Consider the following 19,278-nt stretch of genomic DNA (forward strand, 5'->3'; position numbering starts at 1 on the left):
CCCCCCCCCCCCCCCCCCCCCAGCCAATAACAGCATGCAGGTTGTACAGACAGGATGAAGCTCTGAATTCACTCATAATCCCATAATGCGGCACCCTTTCTGCAGAGGGCCTTTAAAGTGGATCCGTTCTTACCGCACAGCCCCGAGGCCAGGCCAGCTGAGGTCCTGGATGTATGTGAGTGTGGGGGAGTGTCGGTGGACTTCCTCTCTGAAGTCCTGTCTGAGGCACATGGTGGAGCACATCCCGGGCAACAGCTGGGCCAGCTTCTCCGCCAGCTCCTCAACGTTCTCCTGCTGAGTCCCCAGAACTGGACGGGAGGGAGAAACCCATGGTCAGGACTTTTACCTCGTATTGTACTAGCCCTAGCAGACACTTTTTAACATTTAAAAAGTGTGTGTGTGTGTGTGTTTGTGTGGGCTTGTTTAACTACAGTCATGGGGTCCAAAAACCGGAAGTAAAAGTATACTTCTGGGGTCCTGACAGCTTTGTGGGGCCAAAATGCTGGACCCCACATCTTTAAAGGGCTGTTTAAGGGTTAAGACCTGGTTTTAGGATCAGGGTTAGAAGTGGGTCATTGTTAGGTTGAGGTTAAGGGTTACGTATTAAGTTATGATGGTTAAGGATAGGGGCTAGGGAATGCATTTTGTCAATGGCAGGTCCCAACAAAGATAGTGCAGTGCACTGTGTGTGTGTGAGTGTGTGTCTGTGTGTGTGTGGGTTACCTGCAGCAGTCAGGAGGGGACTGAAGCGAACACATGTACCCTCGTCTTCGAGCTCCACCACATCGACCCCGCTGCTGGGAACCAGCTGCACCAGCTGTTCACCCAGCTACACCCAGGGAAAATGGAAAAGGAACGTATCAACTGTGTGGTTGTTGAGAGTTAATGTTCAAGAGCCCCTACTGCGCTTTACTGGATTCCCCCCCGTCTTTAAGTGTGTTGTATAGTTGTCTGGGCTTTCCGGTTCATATTTTAAATGCTATCAGCGCTTGGTATCATGGAGAATATGCAGGATAATTCAGACAGGCACTTGAACACCAACTGAGCTGTGATGTGCATCAAATCTAACACACTCTTATCAGCCAATCAGCCGGCTGGTGTTTACAGCCCACAACCAACCACAAAGCAATCTGACACTGAACACATAATCCACTACATATCCAGAGGGAGATGGAAATAATGATAACATTAAATCTAGCAATAACAATGTAATACAGTTACACAGATTCCTTGCCGTATTTTGAAGTTTGACACGGCTGAGTTATATTTCAAAGCCGAATTATTTAATTATTATTATTTAGCTGTAAAATGGGCCTTTTTACACACTCAGCAGACAGAGCAACATCAGTATTATGTCAGAGTGGTGATTTTAATATTTACTCATCTCTGGTTCAGCTCCTGGCTGCTAGTGTACACAGGCTTCAATCACTTTAAGTGACTGGATTACTTCATTTATAGAGAAATCTTAATTTTCGGAGCAATAGCTAGTATAGGCACAAAAATACATGCACAGTAGATGTTTATTATTATTTGATTTATTTTTCTTCCCACACATTCCCCACTAACCTGTTAGTTTTACACTTATATTACTCATGTGGTATTCATGACCAATAAACTTCATTTATATAAAATTATACCTACCTGTTATGAGTTATTTTGACTAATAGTTCAAATCACAGGAGCAATTGTTGAGAGAATCACAGACAGGTGTCTGTCAAAGTTAAGTCAGGATACTGTTTTGAGACAATTTCATTATTTTCAAATGCTATGAAATTGAATGAAACCCCCAAAATAAAATCAAGGCAGTGAACTGATCATTAATCATACTCAAAGAGCTTTTCTACTGAACTATCTGTGTCATTTTTGTGCAATTTGCTTGAAAAAAACTAAACAAATTTCTGATATAGAAACTTTTGAAAGGGTGAGGATGAGGAAGCACTCACCCATCTGTTGAAGGCATCCTGCACCTCTTTCTCCCCTTCACAGTAACCTTCCACTGAACCCCCACTGGACGCTACCATCACAAGAAAAAGGGAAAGGAAGAACACAACAGTTAACTGTGATTATCTTGGTATTATGTGAAGAATCCCTGAACTCCATTCACATTATTGAGCATGGAATTTCATTTTTGAGAATTTACACATTTTGTGTTAAAACAAGGGTATAAGCTCACAAAGAAGAACATCCTAGCTTTTCAGAGCTTGCAAGTGCATTTTTTGGTCTTCTAAAGCAAAAGACAAGTCACTTACACAGACCTGTTGCAGGTTAACCACCCCGGTTTATTGGGTACAAAGAGCACTCACGATACTGTATGTAGATCATTTTTTAAAACAGTCTCCAAAGGCCAGTTTTCTGCCATTTGTAGTATTTTTTTTAAACTCAATTCGGTGATGGCTCACTTAGGGGAGAGTAGTAGTTTTTTACCTGAGTCATTTTAACCTGAACTTCCACTGTTATGCCGATGACACCCAGATCTACCTCAGCACCAACTCCCCCCACAATCCCCCCCTCTCCCACATCGACTCCTGTCTGTCAGCAATCAAAACCTGGATGCACCACAACTTCCTCAAACTAAACAGCAATAAAACAGAATTCCTTTAACTCTAACCACCACTGAATTTTGTGAAGCACCCCTGTCTGAACCAGTCGCTGAATCGGACCTGAGAGAACCTCTACATCCACACGTTTGTAGGGTCAAAGGAGATCTTCCCTTACCAGCACTCGTTTCCTGGGAGAACTTAAACAGCACCACAGGAGAGCTGAGTTCGTCCTCCACCTGTTGGACACACACAGACACAGATCAGCCATCGGAGACTCTGAGGTCCTTCTTATCACACTGAACAAGTGATCTGCTGTATGACATGCAAAACAATCATCATCCGTTGAAAGGGTGCTATGTTAACATGGATTAAAGATGTCCACACCTTCTGAAGCTCCTATACTGTATATCATGTCCGTGGTAATTGTAACTGGTCGTTATGAAAGTGACGTCCAAGTCCTTGCATCTCCGTGGTATGAAGCAGTCAAAACCCAGGTGCAGCTCCAGTTTAGAAGATCTAAGTAAAAGCTGATCACTATGTGGCACTGCGCAGTTTGACTGCTCCATTATCACTGTCAAATATTTCAAAAGCAAGTCTACGGAACATGCAAACGTGTTACTGATGCAGGTGTGAAGGCTAGCAAGTCCGTGTTGAAGATTTGAGGGTCATGAATAATTCACAAGCATATGTGGTGCTGTCAAGTTTAAAAAAAGAGTACAGAACATTTTCCATGAATATGTGACAAATGCTAGGGGGCAACCAGGACAGGTTTCAAGGCTTCAATATGAAGCCTCTTATCCGATTGGGGGGGTTATGGGGGTGTGAAAGTAAGCAGGATTTGGACTGCTCTCTTATTAATTCTTCATGCTTCTAACATGTTTTGGTTGAGAAACAAATATCTTTTGATAAGTTTACGCCTCATGTCCACGCTACTGGTTTCCGAGCCCCTTAAACAGAGACATTTGGAAACAGTGCTGCCCCCATTTCGGATTGAAAACTCCGGGGTGGGTTTGTAATCTGGACGGGCACACACAGAGATCTTCGGAAGCATGTCAGTCTTATTGGTTAGATAGCTCACGGACCTTTCAGTAACAGTTTCACCTTGTGGTCACTCCAAGATAATGAATCCCTGGTGTTAGCATATTCGGTTTTTTCCACTTAAATATCCATGATTTCCAACATCAGACAGACAATCTATTCCCCATTTACACCGGCACGCACATGCCCATGCGTGGTCTGACGCGTTACTATGGAAGCAGATTAGTTAGGACTAGATACTGGTGAACATTAAATTGTTGCTAGAGTCATACTAATACTGTATACAGAAGATTGCCCTTGGCCTGGTCTACTAGATACCAAAGAAATACACAACATTCACTGCTAAGAATTAGCTGTACACACAAAACTCAACCTACAGTACTACGTAGACTACAAAGAATGAGTGACATCTATTAATAACCGGCAGCATTTACCATTATTTGAAGACCCCTGAAAGTCAGAGGGGGGGGGAAATCGCCAGACGCCTCCAGATACAATATCATACTATGATATTATTGCCATTTTAAACATATTGCAATATCCCGCAATATATTGCAATTTTGAACCTTTTTGCCAACTTCTAATTTTTCCCAATTTCAAATGACGTCCTCAAAAGGAAACTTATCTGTTTCATCTAAAAGAAACATTGTTCTGTTTGATCACATCACTTCAGTGTTATTACTGCAAAATGGGACAAACTGACCAACACACATGTAATAAAAGATCCATACTTGGCGCCTGTCTATCGATACAGTATTGCTACTGAAAATACTGAAACCTATACCTGAAATACCTGAAAGTCAGTATGGGTTGCTTTGGACTCGTGTAATTGTAGTCAGCTTCCATTAGAAGCATTTCTCCTTCATGTTGCAGTAGTTGGGGCATCTGATTAGGATGCCTTCAAGACACCTCCCTGTGTAGCTGGGAGTATTGCCAGGGAGGGACCCACAGCATGCTGGACAGACTAGACGTCATATCCTTATAGGCTAAAGGACATACATAGCTAAAAAAAAAACAGGGTAACTGTACACCAATGGCAACTAACTGTACACTGACTGTGCAGTAACTGTACAGTTATTATGGACTATTTCTTATCTTCAGTTTAGCTTTTCATATCCCAATCTCAGGTGGCCAGTCATGGTCAACACGGGTGACCCCAAAGGTTGCTGACACAGTGGTGATAGATCACCAACAGTTATGAGAAGGCCCACCTGGAAGAAGCCGCTATCACCGCGCTGCGAGGCCAACAGCCTTCTACTGAATGTCTCTGGGAGGAAGCAGCAACCCCGAGAATGCATGGGACTCTTGTAGAGAGGGTACCTGGGAGTCCACGTCGCAGAGAATCTGACATGTCCCCACATGAGCTTAAGATATTCAATGTCTCTCTGGGAGTCCTAAAGCCCTTCTAGTCTGCATGAGGCATCCCCAACTGGTGTTAAGTATTGAGATACAACAGCACATGACACATTCATTAATTATTCATGACCCTTGTATATCTTCCAAAAGGCAACAAAGCATAATGAGCGTGGAGAGGCATTCCCTGAAGTACCTCCAAGAAAATGCCTGCGTGGTCCACATCCTAAACAAGTAGGAAGTAAACAGTCCATCAGCCAATGGAGACCCAAATACTGCAGAGCTGATGTGAGTGAAGGCAAATGGTCAGGAGTGACAGGAAGAAAGAAAAGGAAGAGCAGGGAGGACACAGGGGAAAGGAAGGGGGTGGGGGAGTGAGGGAGACAGGCAGCGCTTCGGTCCCACCTACAATTGAGAGCAAGAGAGAGCCCAGAACGTCCCGCAGCGAAGCCCCGGAGATGGGCCGGATCGGCGACGCCACGCCCTGGAACCAAGGCAACCCACACTGACTATAACTACAGCTATACACCCACAAAGACACACACACACACAGAAAGGATTCACACACAGACCTGCAAGCTCGTACACTCTACCAGCTGACACAGTGGTACTTCAAACTACTACTGTGTAGTACCACTGTGTGAGGATTCTGGTCCCCAACACTCCGATTGTTCACTGCACATGTATTACAGTCTGGTCATGTTTAATTCTACCGATCCCAGCTACTTTGCCAGGATGAATTCACACCCCTATACCAGTGACTCTATGGACGCAGTATTTGCCTTTCATGGATGCCAGTGAACAAGCCTTTAAGCCCAGGTCTGTTCCCCTGAGACTTTGTTAGTATCAACCCAACACTGGTTTTACCATGGTCAGAGCCTCGGCGAAAGACATCTCTGTCCGAAGCACATCCTATAAACACAAATGGATTTGGTCTTTGAACAGCTGGAGGTCCTTTTTATGTGATATAAGTTATTCAGTACATGTTAGTTCTGGATCTACATGAAGAGGTGTGGATGCTCGTACCAAACAGAAAGACTGCACCTGTGCGGTTTGTCATGTGAAATATGATTAAAGACAATGTTTGACTTTCAGTGGTGGAATCTAACTAAGTTTACTCAAGTATTGTACTTAAGGGCAAATGTTGAGGTACTTGTACTTTACTTGTCTTTTCTTTTCATGCCACTTTCTACTTCTACTCCGCTACATTTAAGAGAGAAATATCCCCTACATTCATCTGACAGCTTTAGTTACTAGTTACTTTAGTTACTCTACTACATCCATCTGGCAGCATTAGTTACTAGTTACTTTAGTTACTAGTTACTTTCCATATTAAGATTCCTGCACACTAACCACATGTAGTTTATATAATCTGATGTTTTACTATAAAGTAACCTGTCAACAATGTAACGCCTCCAGGTCCAGCTGAGATGATGAGACCACTGGATCCTTTACACTTTCTACAATGGGACTCCTTGAGTTTGCATCGAGTACTTTTAATACTTAAAGTACATTGTTCTGAAACTTTAGCATTTTTAATTTAGAATTGTATGTGCAACGCAGTATTTTTACAGCGTGGTGTTAGTACTTAAGTAAAGGATCTGAATACTTCTTCCACCACTGTTGAATTTTACATGTGGGTCGTGATAATATCATATCATAAATGAGTATGCCAAAATCTAATCAGGTACTCTAGTATATAAGAGCACATGTTCCACATTTGCTGAACCGACGAGTTGTTCCTCTGCCCCCCCCCCTTCTCATCTACTGATATCATGACACTCTTCACAGTTTAACAGAAGGTTACCTGTCAAGTTTCAGTTCACCACTGAGATCTGTCCGCCTACAAACAGATATTTATCTCTATAACACTCACTCTATTGACTGAAATATAAGGAAATCTGCTAAATCTTTCTATCTTTACTGGTACTGTCTGCTGGTACAGGACCGCAGCCCTGCAGACACGGTAGAACTTTCATTTGATTGGCTTAACTAGCTGCAACAGTCAGAAAGAAGCAGCATGCAGCGCCGAAATTATCAGAAAGGAAGGGCAGCATGTAGTGGGCAGCGCTGTGGGCAGATGACTGCAGCACTAGGACATAAACACTGAGGCATAAGGCAAAGATAAAGCTGTACAGGAAAATCACTATGAGTGTTTTTACAGTGGGGTATCTCGGACTTGGTACTGTTGTCCTGCTTCCTGATTGTGCGTGTTCTCACAAAAACTCTCTTATTAATTTCTGGCAGGATATTATAAGAGAACACCTACCGATGTTTTGATGGCGGTCATAGCTTTTAGCTTCTGCAGGAGCTGCTGGCTCTAGAGGGGACAGAGATAAAGGAGAATGACCAACTGACCACATATCTACCAAAGGAAAGACTATGACTGTGGTTTCCACTTCAGAATGTTAGCACTAGGCAAGATTACTCATGCCTCTTTTATTTGCACTTCTGTCGTTAGTAAGTTTGCATTCACAAAACCAGAGAATAGACTTCACCTCAGCTTGTTGTGGTGTGTGAATTTATTAGCAAACATTCCTGTTCAGACAAGTCTTCTACTCTAATAGGAACATTTCCCCTGCGTCTCTCAGACAGGAATCTGAATGGAATATCTCCAACCTGCTGATTACTTTACTGGTTTGTTACATTAGTCAAAAAAATAAAAATATCTATCAGGGCAGTACCTCAAAACATAGAACATTCGACTTATTGAATGCAAAGTACATTGACAGCAAAGAACTTTAATAATTTAAAAACTTCAACATGAGCAAAAACAAACTCAAATTGATTTTTAGTTGACTTTGGCACCTACGACTTAATTTCTGCCAATATTTGAATTGTTGTCAAATGTTAAAGGCCTAGTTTGTCGGGAAATACGCTTACATATTGACAATAATGTGAAAATGGCCGGGATGTAGAGGGAGTTCAGAGATGCTCACCAGCGCGGTGGCATGTCTGATCTTTTGGACGATCCCGTTGTGTCCGAGGTACTGCAGGGAGAGCCAGAGAGGCAGCGCACGCAGCCTGGCCACCGGCTGGCTGCAGGTCAGACCCGCTGCCAGGGACTGAGACACAAAACCCAGAGCAGGGAATCAATCGGACGGAGACGGAGGAGAACACAATACAACTCAACTCCTCTTAATGAAATCAGGAACAAATCTTAACCTGGGTAGTTCAATTAGTTGAAGGAATGGTTAAAAGTAAACTGTAACTACTGTTTTTTTTCAACCTGGACCCTGTTTTCCTATGGCTGTGTGTGCAAGTGACTGATGGGTACAACAATCTTTGTCATTGGCCCACTATTAAGAGAGATCACTGCTGAAAACAGCTACAATGTAAGTTAATAGGGCAGTTGCGCACCTTAAGTTTACGCCACCAGACTCCATGTAAATTAACAGGAATTTTAGCAGCATTATATAAACTTCATTCTAAGTCAACAGAAACAAAAGAACTACGAAAAGCCGCCTTTCCAATTTTCCAACCATCACAACTTTAGTTTTGGTTGAAATAAACACACAGTTTATCAATTTACATGTGAAGATATGTTGGCTTTATACACGCTAAAAGTTTTGTTTTTTTAAATGGAGTCTGGTGGGTTTTGCGCTAGTGACCTCAGAGCTGTTTCTGATTAAAGATAACAAGTCTGAAAGAGGTTTTAAAAGCCCATCTATGAAGTGATCCTTTCCATACTGTTGTCAGACACTATTAATAATACTCATTTAAGCCTTTCTTTTGCAAAACAGAACTTTTACTGAACAAAAAGGACAATGCACATTTGCCCCATAGGGTTACATTTCAGCCCGGTCTGTGGCTTCTGGTTAGAGCGTTCACGCTTAATACTAGACCCATTTCAAAGAGTGTTGTTCTTATCAGTCACTTACAAAGGAAAATTGGGTCCAGGTTAAAAAAAGTGGTAGTTACCCTTTAAATCAGTCTGAGTTAGACTGGAAGCAGAGAACTACATTTCCTCAGCTGGGATCAGGACCAAGAGGAACACCACAAACTAACACAAAAACTACTAAAATCACAGATTGCTCTGTGTTGAATCAATTTGTATGAAATGCTATGAGCCCACCAGTGCTGGGTCTTCATGTCTGTAGAGGGTGACAGCAGTGACAGCGGGCAGTCCCAGCCACTGACCCGGGGTCAGGGTCATGCTGTCACTTCTGGTGGCTGCCTGCAGGGGAAAGAACAATGAACACAGATTAACACACGTCACAAGAGAAAGTCAAGCTGAGATGGCATTTCCCTGGTGTCTGGCTTCTATTATCGAGATGAGGAGAGATAATAACACTGCGAGGGATGGCGTCAATGTGTGTAATAGAGGACCAAATGCACAGTTGATGTCCCAATGTTCAAAGCAGTCAAATCAAGCAGGTGTGTTCCAAAGTTAGTCAAAGTGGAACCACATTCTGGCTTGGTGTAACAGTACTCAGTATTATTACTTGGACTTTTGTATTGTATTGCATTACTGCTGTACTACTTAGCCCTCACATTACACAAACTGTTTAGTGACACTATATTGGACCTGTACTTTTGGTAGACTCTTTACTGTATTTTTTATGTCTATATTTCCCATTTCCCAGTAGTGACAGGACGAACAATTACCACCAATGACAATTTAAATGTATATATGGGTATGCCAGTGCAATTTTAACATAGAACCCATCCTTTAACGCAAATTAAAGATATTTACAATTAAGGAAAACTTAAATAAAACGTATATAAATATAACCGCAAGCGGCAATTCGCGGGTGCAAACCCTTTTTCTCAACAGCGACTTCAAAGTAATTTCACACATATGATCCAACATCGTTATAAAACATATCCTGCAAGCTTTGTAACAACTGCACAAACTGAAATTTGAGAAAAGCAGATGACCAACACAAAAACCAAAACAATTGCTGATAAAGCTGCGATTCCAGGCTGAAACCTTGATTCGCGTCATTCGCAGTTTGAACCCTAATTAAGGAGATAAAAAGGATGAGATAGAGGATAAAGGATGAGAGGATTTGAACATTAGATTACCATGATAGCAGAGGTGACCTGAGCCAGTGCCAGAGTTGCGAGGTTGACCCTAAAGAAGAACAGTAAGAGTTCACGTTACAGCAGGGGACAACAGGGACTTCAGGCTAAACTGGAGTCATGGCTGAAAATATTCAGATCATCATCTGTATTCACAAAATGCATTTCTCAAGGGGATTCTGCATGTTTATCAAAAAGATAGATTAGATGATACTTTATTCATCCCACAATGGGGAGTTTCCTCGTTACAGCAGCATTCTTCTTCAGTAAAAAACAACCAACGGGCAAACAACACAGAATGTGCAAAAAGTCCAGAATGAATGTAAAGTGGCTTTATATAAAAGATATTGTTAATTAAAGTTATGTGGCCATAGTAAAAAAAATATTGCAATGTAAGTGAATAAGTGACGTGAAATTTAACAGAATAATATGACATTTAAATAATATAGCAAAAGTAGGTAACAATGGTATAGATGATATTAAGTCTAACCATAGTATAATGGAAAAATATAAATATAGATAGTATTCTAAAGTACCATTTTTCCTTCCCTATGACATTGTTGGTACTAATGGTGAATTGCATCATGTTTAACTGTGTGCCAACTGTGTGAGTACATTTATTGGATTTGATCAATTCATGTTGAAAATCAGGCGCATACATTATATGATACCTATTTTATACTGCTTTCCGGTTCATACTGGTATTTTTTGTTTGTACTAGAACACATTTACATGCTTTAATATTTAAAAAACACTTTTTTTTTCTCATCCTGCACATGGCCGCTGGTCAGTTTCCAGATCTCTGAGTCTCCACGGAGTATTTAGCTGGCCTTTGTACTGTGAAACATCGCAGATAAAAGGTTTTTAACCCGAAAACTACAAAAACCGGCCATGTTCCTGCAGTAGTGTGATACGAACTACTCTCCCCCATGCAACACCCACCGCCGCAGCCTAAGGTCTTCTTTAAGACCATGTATTAAAGAGAGTAAAAGAATTGACCCACCCCTCCACATGGAGCCACATGCTATACTGATCACACACATCCTTCAGACGAGCCAGCTTGTCCGTGTGTCCTGCCCCAGGGGTTCCTGCGAGGGAAAAAGTCTCATGAGGAACTGGTCTGCTTGTAAAGGAATACAATTGTCAACTCCTGTATTGTAGACCTGTGTACACGGAGAAAAGAACAATGTTTGGACTGGGATTTTCCCTCACCTGCGTTGACGATCAACAGCAGAGGAAGCTTCCCGGCTTCGATGTCCTCTTTGATCAGTGTGTCCAACAGGGCCACGTCCTGACAGGGACACACAGGAGATCAGTCCAGCAAATTATGGTTAACTATCTCAAAGTGTCCTGACAGTGTTTGCCATTTGGATTCTCCTACCATTTGGTGCTGGGATCCAAAGATGGTGTTGCACGGGACTGTGCACAGACTAGAGAGAGGCAGGCCAAGCTAATGACACAGAGACAGACATTAAAATGGTTTTATACTACAAATATACTGAAAAATACTCTTTATCACTATAAATGGTAACCCTGAAAACTGATTTCCCACAGTAGGCATGCACTATGCTCTTAAGGTTATAGATTTGCCAAAGCATACTATACAATACTAGACGTGCCACCAAATATAGATCTTCTTTGCTGAGATTCAAGAGAAACTGTCTCCAGGTAAAAGGAGCTCTGGGTAGCATCTGTAGTTTTTAAAGCCCCTTGGTGTAGAATTTGAATATTGGAATTGGCCAAATGTTTCTACAAAAAAAAAGTTATTCTCAATCGAGGAATATCCCGTGGAAGTGTTCCCAGCCAGGGGATGTAATCCTATCCTGTGTGTGCTGTGTGAGTCGCTGTGTGTGTCGCAGCCTTCCTACCTGGCTGCACAGATGCTGGCCCAGGCCCGGCCGGCCCGAGGCGCTCTGGTAGATGACCGGCTGTTTGGAGCTGAGGACGGCGTACCCCTCAGAGGCGTACTCTTCATAACGGGCATTAATGACCAGCCGACACACTTTGACCAGGCCGTCCCGGTCATCCTCGTGGAAGTAGGCTGACCCGTTCTCATACCTGGAGGACACGAAAGAGACAGAGAGCGCAGACAGCAGGAAGTAACAAGGATCCACCAACATGTCGAGTCGCCCAAAGCTATGACGACCACAGGGTAAAACTGCTGAATCAGAGGTTCAACATTGTGTCGTACTTAATACTTTTCTAATATTAAAGGAAGATAAATGTAAAAATGAGACCTACGTCCTGCCAGAAATTGCAATTCCGATTCAATTTGTGTTCAATATTTTTACAGATGGAACATGTCGAGGAGCATTATAACATTAATCACTCAAAACTGCTCTATAGGCTTATTCAAGGATAAGAACGTAGATATCAATTACCATATTACTATTATTATTAATTATAATTGACTGCCCTACAACACACACCACACACAACCCCACACACAACACACACGATCCTACCTGAACAGTCTGCAGAGCCACAGCGTGGTGTCAGACAGGATCCGAGTGGTCAGCTTCCTCAGTCTCTCCCGGTCCAGCACGGAGATGTAGGCTGCCAGGCTGTGACCCAGCAGGGCCATGTGACCCTGCTCCCCCACATTCTGCATCCTACTGGAAAAAGAGAAAGACTGCATACGGACGCCCCTCTGTTTCCTCCATTCTTCACTTATTTCCATGAAGGAGCTGGATCCCTGACCATAAAACACTCTTTTACAGTAAATGCATGTTGCATAATCTAGAGAAGCTGCTTAGATCAAACAACAGTCTGAATGGACGGATTGGCCGAAGGCTGTAAGAAACACGGGGTGGGGGGGGGAGAACTGGTACAACTAAAGCTCTTTTTGTTTTACTGAAATCACTATGTCTCTGTCGTGACTTTACACCTTGAAGTACTAAAACAACCTCAAACATTAGAAATTGCATCATCTTGCTTAAATTTACCAATAGTTCTTCACTTATTAGCAGTGATGGAATGTATCAAACATCTACTCCAGTACTGTACTTCTCTAGTCCAAATGTTGAGGTACTTGTACTTCACTTGAGTCTTTTCATGCCACTTTCTACTTCTACTACGCTACATTTCAAATGCCCCCCCAAAAAAAAACATTGAAAAAAAACAAAAAACTGTTTGGATCCTTTATACTTTAACTACATTTCCTAATAAGACGTTTACTTAAGTTACATTTGTAATACAGGACTTTTACAGTATTAGAGTATTTCACAGTTTGGTATTAGTACTTTAGTATGTTTTCTGAGGTAAAGGATCTGAATACTTCTTCCAGGGGTGGTTTTTAGGTGATGGATGCCGATTCAACACGATGGAGGAAAGTAGATTGTGTCCAAACACCAAATGATTCACTGAGGACGTGACTTACTGTTGGCTCGGCTTGTCCTCTTCCTCGTCCTCATCATGAATGAGGTTGTGAACTAGATGCAGTATGGTGGCAACATCCTGACCACTGCACAGGAGAGCAAAGGAACAAGTGATCAGCTCTTCAACCTTTTTCAACAAAAACAACAACTTGAAACTCTTCCCACGCCCCAGAATGTACACACTATGTACGAAATGTCGGCAGCATGGATGGATGATTGGAATGGAACACATGGCTGATTTGACACACATGTCTGAAGATGATATTGTTTTGGATTAGGGAAATCAAAGGATCCAGTGTTTTCGGAGCTAAAAATCAATGTATCGGCTGCAGCTGCTTTGATTTTGAAGTCTGGACTACAAACTACATTGCTCGAGTGGCCCTTTAAATGTCATAAAAAACTAAGATTAAAGACAAAGACACCAAATGTAAGACATAAGATTGGCAGGGTGATGTCTATCATTATGTGACTCTAGACTAATGGAATACTCCATTTGACTGCAGTAACTGAGCTGATCCTTTATGGCGGGTCTTACTCTCCCTGCAGGGGTCCGGGGATGCTGGTTCTGCTCAGGCGCCACCTCTCTGCTCCTGCCTCCGGCTCTCTGAACAGACAAGCACAGCACAAGAGACCTCAAAATGCTCTAATGAACCCATAATCTTAAACCCCCCACCTTTACTATAGTTATAGGATCATCAAGAAGCCCTTAATTAGCGTTAAGGGCAGGGCGACATAGAGAAAATCAGATTTTACAATATTCTTGTCCTAATAACTCAATGTCGATATTGTGGCAATATTATAGGGTTGACAATTGGCGCTTTAACAAAATATCTTCACAATGAGATTTTATATAAGTAATCATCAGTAATGTACTGTACACATAATGGCTAAGTGGATAAAGGTAAAAATAACAGTCTGGTAACACAGAAAATGACATCACTTTACTGTATTGAAGCCTTATAAACCAGGAAAAGACACTTGTAGTACAAAATATCCAAAATCTAAGAAGATATCTAGGCTCATATCACAATATTGGTTTAATATCTATATATTGCCCAGCCCTAACTTGAGTCGTGTTCCCAGCCGTCAGATTTTATTCACGTTTTCTAAATAGAGGAATAAGTACGATAGTGTCTCATCTCACCTCTGTCCGTCTCCCAGGATTCTCATGGCGTCACTCAGATTCCTGCCCACTTGAGCCAAGGTACGGTCCACCATCATCTAAAGAGTGAGTGTGTGCGTGTGTGTGTGTGTGTGTGTGTTGGGAGGAAGGAAACGAGAAGGCAATATTAGAACAATTTACATACATTTTAATACAGAATTCACACACTGTGCAAGTGGTCCAGTAGAGTGAGACTGAGGTGTCTGAGTGTGGTCCAGTCCTACACAAGTGTTTGAGATAACATCTGTTATGATTTGACACTATGAATTCAGTTAAACTGAATACATATGCTGATACAGTGTCTGTCTGCAGTCACCTCTCTGCCTTACTCAAAGTCCCTCCCACATCACCATTGATTGGTTACGTGTCACCAGCCAATCAACACCACTGAAGGGAAGGATTGTCCCACTTCCCAACACTGGACGCTTGATGGATTCGTTACTAGCTGTTCTTAATTTCTTTTCAATGACCGCTGACAAGCAAAGAAAAGAGGCTCCAAAAAAAAAAAAAAAAGACATAGTGATGTCTGAGTTTAGTTCTGCACTCTGTCCATCTGTAAACAGAGAGTGTGTTGCTGAGTGAGCGGAATCTTGGTGGTGAGACAACCTGTAGCATACTTTAGCCAATCACCAAAGTTTGTTTTTTCACCTTATATCACCAGACACAGAAGAGATGACACACATCTCTGATACTAATTTTGGATATCGTAATATCCTTATATTGCAAGTGTTGTCTTTTCCTGGTTTTGAAGGCTGCGTTACAGTAAAGGGACGTCATTTTCTGATCTTACCAGACTGTTGTAACTGTTTTATAATCCGCATTTACCCACACTATATCCACATTACTGATAGTTACTTATCAAAAATCTCATAGTGTAAATATTTTGGGAAAGCATTATTAGTCAACACTACAAAATCATTAGAGGTATAGAGGTATTTGGTCAAAAATATTGTGATATGGGATTTTCTCCAAAACAACCATCTCTAGTGTATCATATGCGGATTCTTTTACCAAGTGGCGTGACATAAATGCCGCAGCCCCCTTTTTTAAAATCTTTTTTAACTGTCAACATACACGCCAAAAGAAAACAGAGCCATGCACATACAGATGTAGCATGGCAAAAATTTAATAAAAAGCAGTGGCACACAGAGAAAGACAACAAAAACGGAACCAATCTACAAAAATACATAAATGGAGTAGAAATAAAGAGACGTGTGTATGACAATAAGTTCACCTAAGATAATGCATATATACAGTGTTTCTGTTGGAGGCATAACGGGACTTAGTTTGTTGTTCGGTTTACGTAGCACGCTGGTGACGGTGTTTGACCACTGGCTGGAGCACCGCCCCAGGAAAGGCTTGGAGGTAATCAACAGCCAGGGGAACAGGTGTGTGGTAAAGCAAACAGTACTTCACCTGTCAGGGTGGCGTGTCAGTGGTATTGTTTGATTAGTGTTTTAACCGGAAAGCAGGATGAAACTCACCTGGAATGGACTTAACTGAACTACACCTGTTCTATGGTGAGCATGCACCGTCATTGATTAGATGCTGCTTTTTATGCTTTCGCCTTTTCCCCCTTTGACCTGGAGAAAGTCACCCATGCATTCCTTCCCTCCAGAGCCTTGACTGGGTTTATTTTGGAATCTCCCAGTCTTGTTTGTCCTGTCAACTAGTTCCTAATGCAGCAGCAGCAGAGTTTTGACGAGTATAAAAAAAAGAAAGAGGACATTACTCGCAGATACTCCCGCCTGTTAGCTCCAGAGTCCATTTGAAAATCCTGATGTTTGTTTTCAAGGTGTGTTCAATGGTTTCGCCTCATCTTTTATTACACACCTGCTGTCCCCATATCACGCTGTCAGAGACCTGAGACGGTCTGACAGAAGACTTCTGTCTGTCCTGAGGTCCAGGCCAAAGGGGTATGGAGACAGGATTTCTAGATCCACACCCCAAAACTGTGGACTCTTCCTCCCTTCTTAGTCTGATTGATAAACACATTGTAAACCTCTTTTTGAAAAGTAATACACTAGTTAAAATAATGTTGTTTTATTGTTTTTATGACTTAGGTATTGCGAGTTGTACCCTGTACATTGGTTAAAACAAAATATGTGTCAAACCATTTTGAATTAAAGTGACCATATTCTGCTCATTTTCAGATTCATACTTGTATTTAGAGGTTGTGCCAGAATAGGTTTATGTGGTTTCATTTTCAGAAAAAACACCATATTTTTGTTGTACTGCACATTGCTGCAGCTCCTCTTTTCACCCTGGGTGTTGAGCTCTCTGTTCTAGCTATCTAGTAGTTAGCTAAGGACTACTAGCCAGTCAGAAGCATGAGTATGAGGGCCCTGACAGTACCTAGGTAAGGACTACTAGCCAGTCAGAAGCATGAGTATGAGGGCCCTGACAGTACCTAGGTAAGGACTACTAGCCAGTCAGAAGCAGAGTATGAGGGCGTGGCCAGTAAGTACCTACTTTGGGACTTTGGGCTTTTTCACTTTGTAAACCTATAATATGCACAAAAATCTATATATCACAATTAAGGAAAGGGGAAAAGCCAGAAAGCACTGTGTGTATTGTGTTGCTGCAGAGACGGCCAGACCTACAACTCTTATCCTACACACTAAAGAAAAAGCATTGGTTTCGTACACATCGTCACAAAAATCCAACTATAAATCGTTTTAATATTTTTCAATGAAAATGATCATTCCTTCCAATATCTTGAATCGTATTGCAATTAGACTTCTTTCTAATATCGTGCAGCCCCGGATCGTCTTATACGGAGCGATGCACACCTCTAATATGTAACTTTACGTGGGGTAGGGTACGTGGCCTGGCCTGACAGGGGGGTCAGAGGAGGACGTGTGACCCAGGCTGCCTGCAGCGGACACACTGATAAAATGTAACTACACGTCTCATGGAGCTTCCTCTCAGCTGACAGGTCACACAGCCCCGGAGGACAGCGGTGTGAGGCGGACCCAGGGCTAGCTGGACACAGCCCCAGCCCCAGAGGAGACCAGTGTCTGGCGGACCCAGGGCTAGCTGGACACAGCCCCAGCCCCAGAGGAGACCAGTGTCTGGCGGACCCAGGGCTAGCTGGACACAGCCCCAGCCCAAGAGGACAGCAGTGTGTGGCGGACCCAGGGCTAGCTAGACACGGACACAGCCCCGGTGGACAGCAGTGTGTGGCGGACCCAGGGCTAGCTAGACACGGACACAGCCCCAGTGGACAGCAGTGTGTGGCGGACCCAGGGCTAGCTGGACACGGACACAGCCCCGGAGGACAGCAGTGTGTGGCGGACCCAGGGCTAGCTAGACACGGACACAGCCCCGGAGGACAGCAGTGTACGGCGGACCCAGGGCTAGCTAGATACGGACACAGCCCCAGAGGAGACCAGTGTCTGGCGGACCCAGGGCTAGCTAGACACCGCTTCCCCGAGCTTACCTTGAGCTCAGCGCCCACAGCGGGCAGCCTGGCCGGGTCTGCTGGATCTGTAGTGATGAACCGTGTCGACGTCCCTTCCAGAAGTCTTCGGGAAGGCGTCAAATGGATTCGTATTTACTCCTCTGACTTCTTTCTGTACTCTGCAGACTGAACCGGACACTTTACTTCCGGGAGACGTCGGTTCCACGCTGGCAGCGACGACGTCACGCTCTTCCACAGAACGGGCCAGTCTGTTTCTTTCACTGTCTATGGCCAGTCAGGTGACAGCGGACTTCTATATTAATTATTAACGTATAGTTCAAACGTGCTACAGTCATTTTAGTACAACATTATGCAACATGACCCCACACAGTATGCAACAGAAACTTAATTAACTCATTCTTGACAAATTCTTGAAAAATGTGTACGCAAGCTGGAGGTTTCTTTTATCGTGCATGCAGTTGAGTTCTGTTGACAACTATGCGTCGCTCAACATACGTCACATACTCCAGTGCTCTGATTGGTTGGAGGTCTATCCGTTGCTCTGATTGGTTGGAGGTCTATCCAATGAGTGCAGAGGCATTTCTTTCCTGGTTGGGTTTTAACATAGACATAATAAAGATATGGGGTTTTAACACCCCCCATAATCCCAGCCCAGTGGAGTAGAATCAGACTCATATTCTAGACTAGAATCTGAATATGAACATGTCAGGCTATGGAATCTCTCTAAACAATGTTGTGTGAGTGATTGAACCCTAAACACATTTTTGGATAGCATACATTGGAGTCAACAAAAGGACAAGCTTTGCACCCAAAATGTGGACATTTATTTTATAAATACTTACTACATATAGAGCATCCATCTGTACATGTAATATTCATTATGCGAAACAAAGACCGTAAGCACTCATTCTTTGAAAAGTACAAAACAGGTGTCAAAATATGAAATTCTGTCCAGAAACTAACAAACAGCAAGTAGGGGCACCCTCAAATCCAACCTGTGGACATTTGCTGCTTGTCCCCCCCCCCCACACTGTCCTGTCTGCAACTGTCATATCCATTAAATGCCAAAATGCCCCAAAAATGATCTTAAAAACAAACAACCAAGAATCAGTCTTCCTTGATTTGCACTGCGCATCGTCACGTTGGAAAAAGTTCAACCATAATTCAACTTTTGCAGGGCGGCAAATTTGTGTGAGGAGCACAACAACAACAGTTTGAACAGTCTATGTTCATTTCACTCAGATTGTACCTTCATGTGAGAAATACAACTGATTGGTTGGTTGGTTGGTTGGTTGGTTGGTTGGTTGAGTGGTTGGTTGGTTGGTTGATTGGTTGGTTGGTTGGTTGGGTGGTTGGTTG

At 42.7% G+C, this 19,278-nt stretch overlaps 1 protein-coding gene across 4 annotated transcripts in view; it reads right to left on the reverse strand.

Moving 5' to 3' along the window:
• pdxdc1 (pyridoxal-dependent decarboxylase domain containing 1) overlaps nucleotides 1–18,153 on the reverse strand; it is a 21,548-nt gene extending 3,395 nt beyond the window's left edge. Inside the window, exons 1-18 of one of the 4 annotated variants that reach the window (XM_034894166.1) lie at nucleotides 17,938–18,153; nucleotides 14,478–14,554; nucleotides 13,869–13,937; nucleotides 13,336–13,419; nucleotides 12,422–12,568; nucleotides 11,825–12,014; nucleotides 11,338–11,406; nucleotides 11,169–11,247; nucleotides 10,960–11,044; nucleotides 9,960–10,008; nucleotides 9,007–9,108; nucleotides 7,871–7,996; nucleotides 7,201–7,251; nucleotides 5,341–5,415; nucleotides 2,716–2,776; nucleotides 1,944–2,014; nucleotides 724–829; nucleotides 134–308 (exon numbers count right to left, since the gene is read on the reverse strand). In XM_034894166.1, the coding sequence (XP_034750057.1) occupies nucleotides 134–308; nucleotides 724–829; nucleotides 1,944–2,014; nucleotides 2,716–2,776; nucleotides 5,341–5,415; nucleotides 7,201–7,251; nucleotides 7,871–7,996; nucleotides 9,007–9,108; nucleotides 9,960–10,008; nucleotides 10,960–11,044; nucleotides 11,169–11,247; nucleotides 11,338–11,406; nucleotides 11,825–12,014; nucleotides 12,422–12,568; nucleotides 13,336–13,419; nucleotides 13,869–13,937; nucleotides 14,478–14,554 (1,616 nt within the window). In that variant the 5' untranslated portion in view covers nucleotides 17,938–18,153. Of the gene's footprint in view, nucleotides 1–133; nucleotides 309–723; nucleotides 830–1,943; nucleotides 2,015–2,715; nucleotides 2,777–5,340; nucleotides 5,416–5,798; nucleotides 5,844–7,200; nucleotides 7,252–7,870; nucleotides 7,997–9,006; nucleotides 9,109–9,959; nucleotides 10,009–10,959; nucleotides 11,045–11,168; nucleotides 11,248–11,337; nucleotides 11,407–11,824; nucleotides 12,015–12,421; nucleotides 12,572–13,335; nucleotides 13,420–13,868; nucleotides 13,938–14,477; nucleotides 14,555–17,937 lie in introns of all 4 variants that reach the window. The other 3 variants (XM_034894165.1, XM_034894167.1, XM_034894168.1) reach the window with 3 other exon arrangements.
• Between the last annotated feature and the right edge of the window lie 1,125 nt (nucleotides 18,154–19,278).

This window comes from Etheostoma cragini, chromosome 15 (genome assembly GCF_013103735.1).
Source record: "Etheostoma cragini isolate CJK2018 chromosome 15, CSU_Ecrag_1.0, whole genome shotgun sequence".
Classification (NCBI taxonomy): Eukaryota; Metazoa; Chordata; class Actinopteri; order Perciformes; family Percidae; genus Etheostoma; species Etheostoma cragini.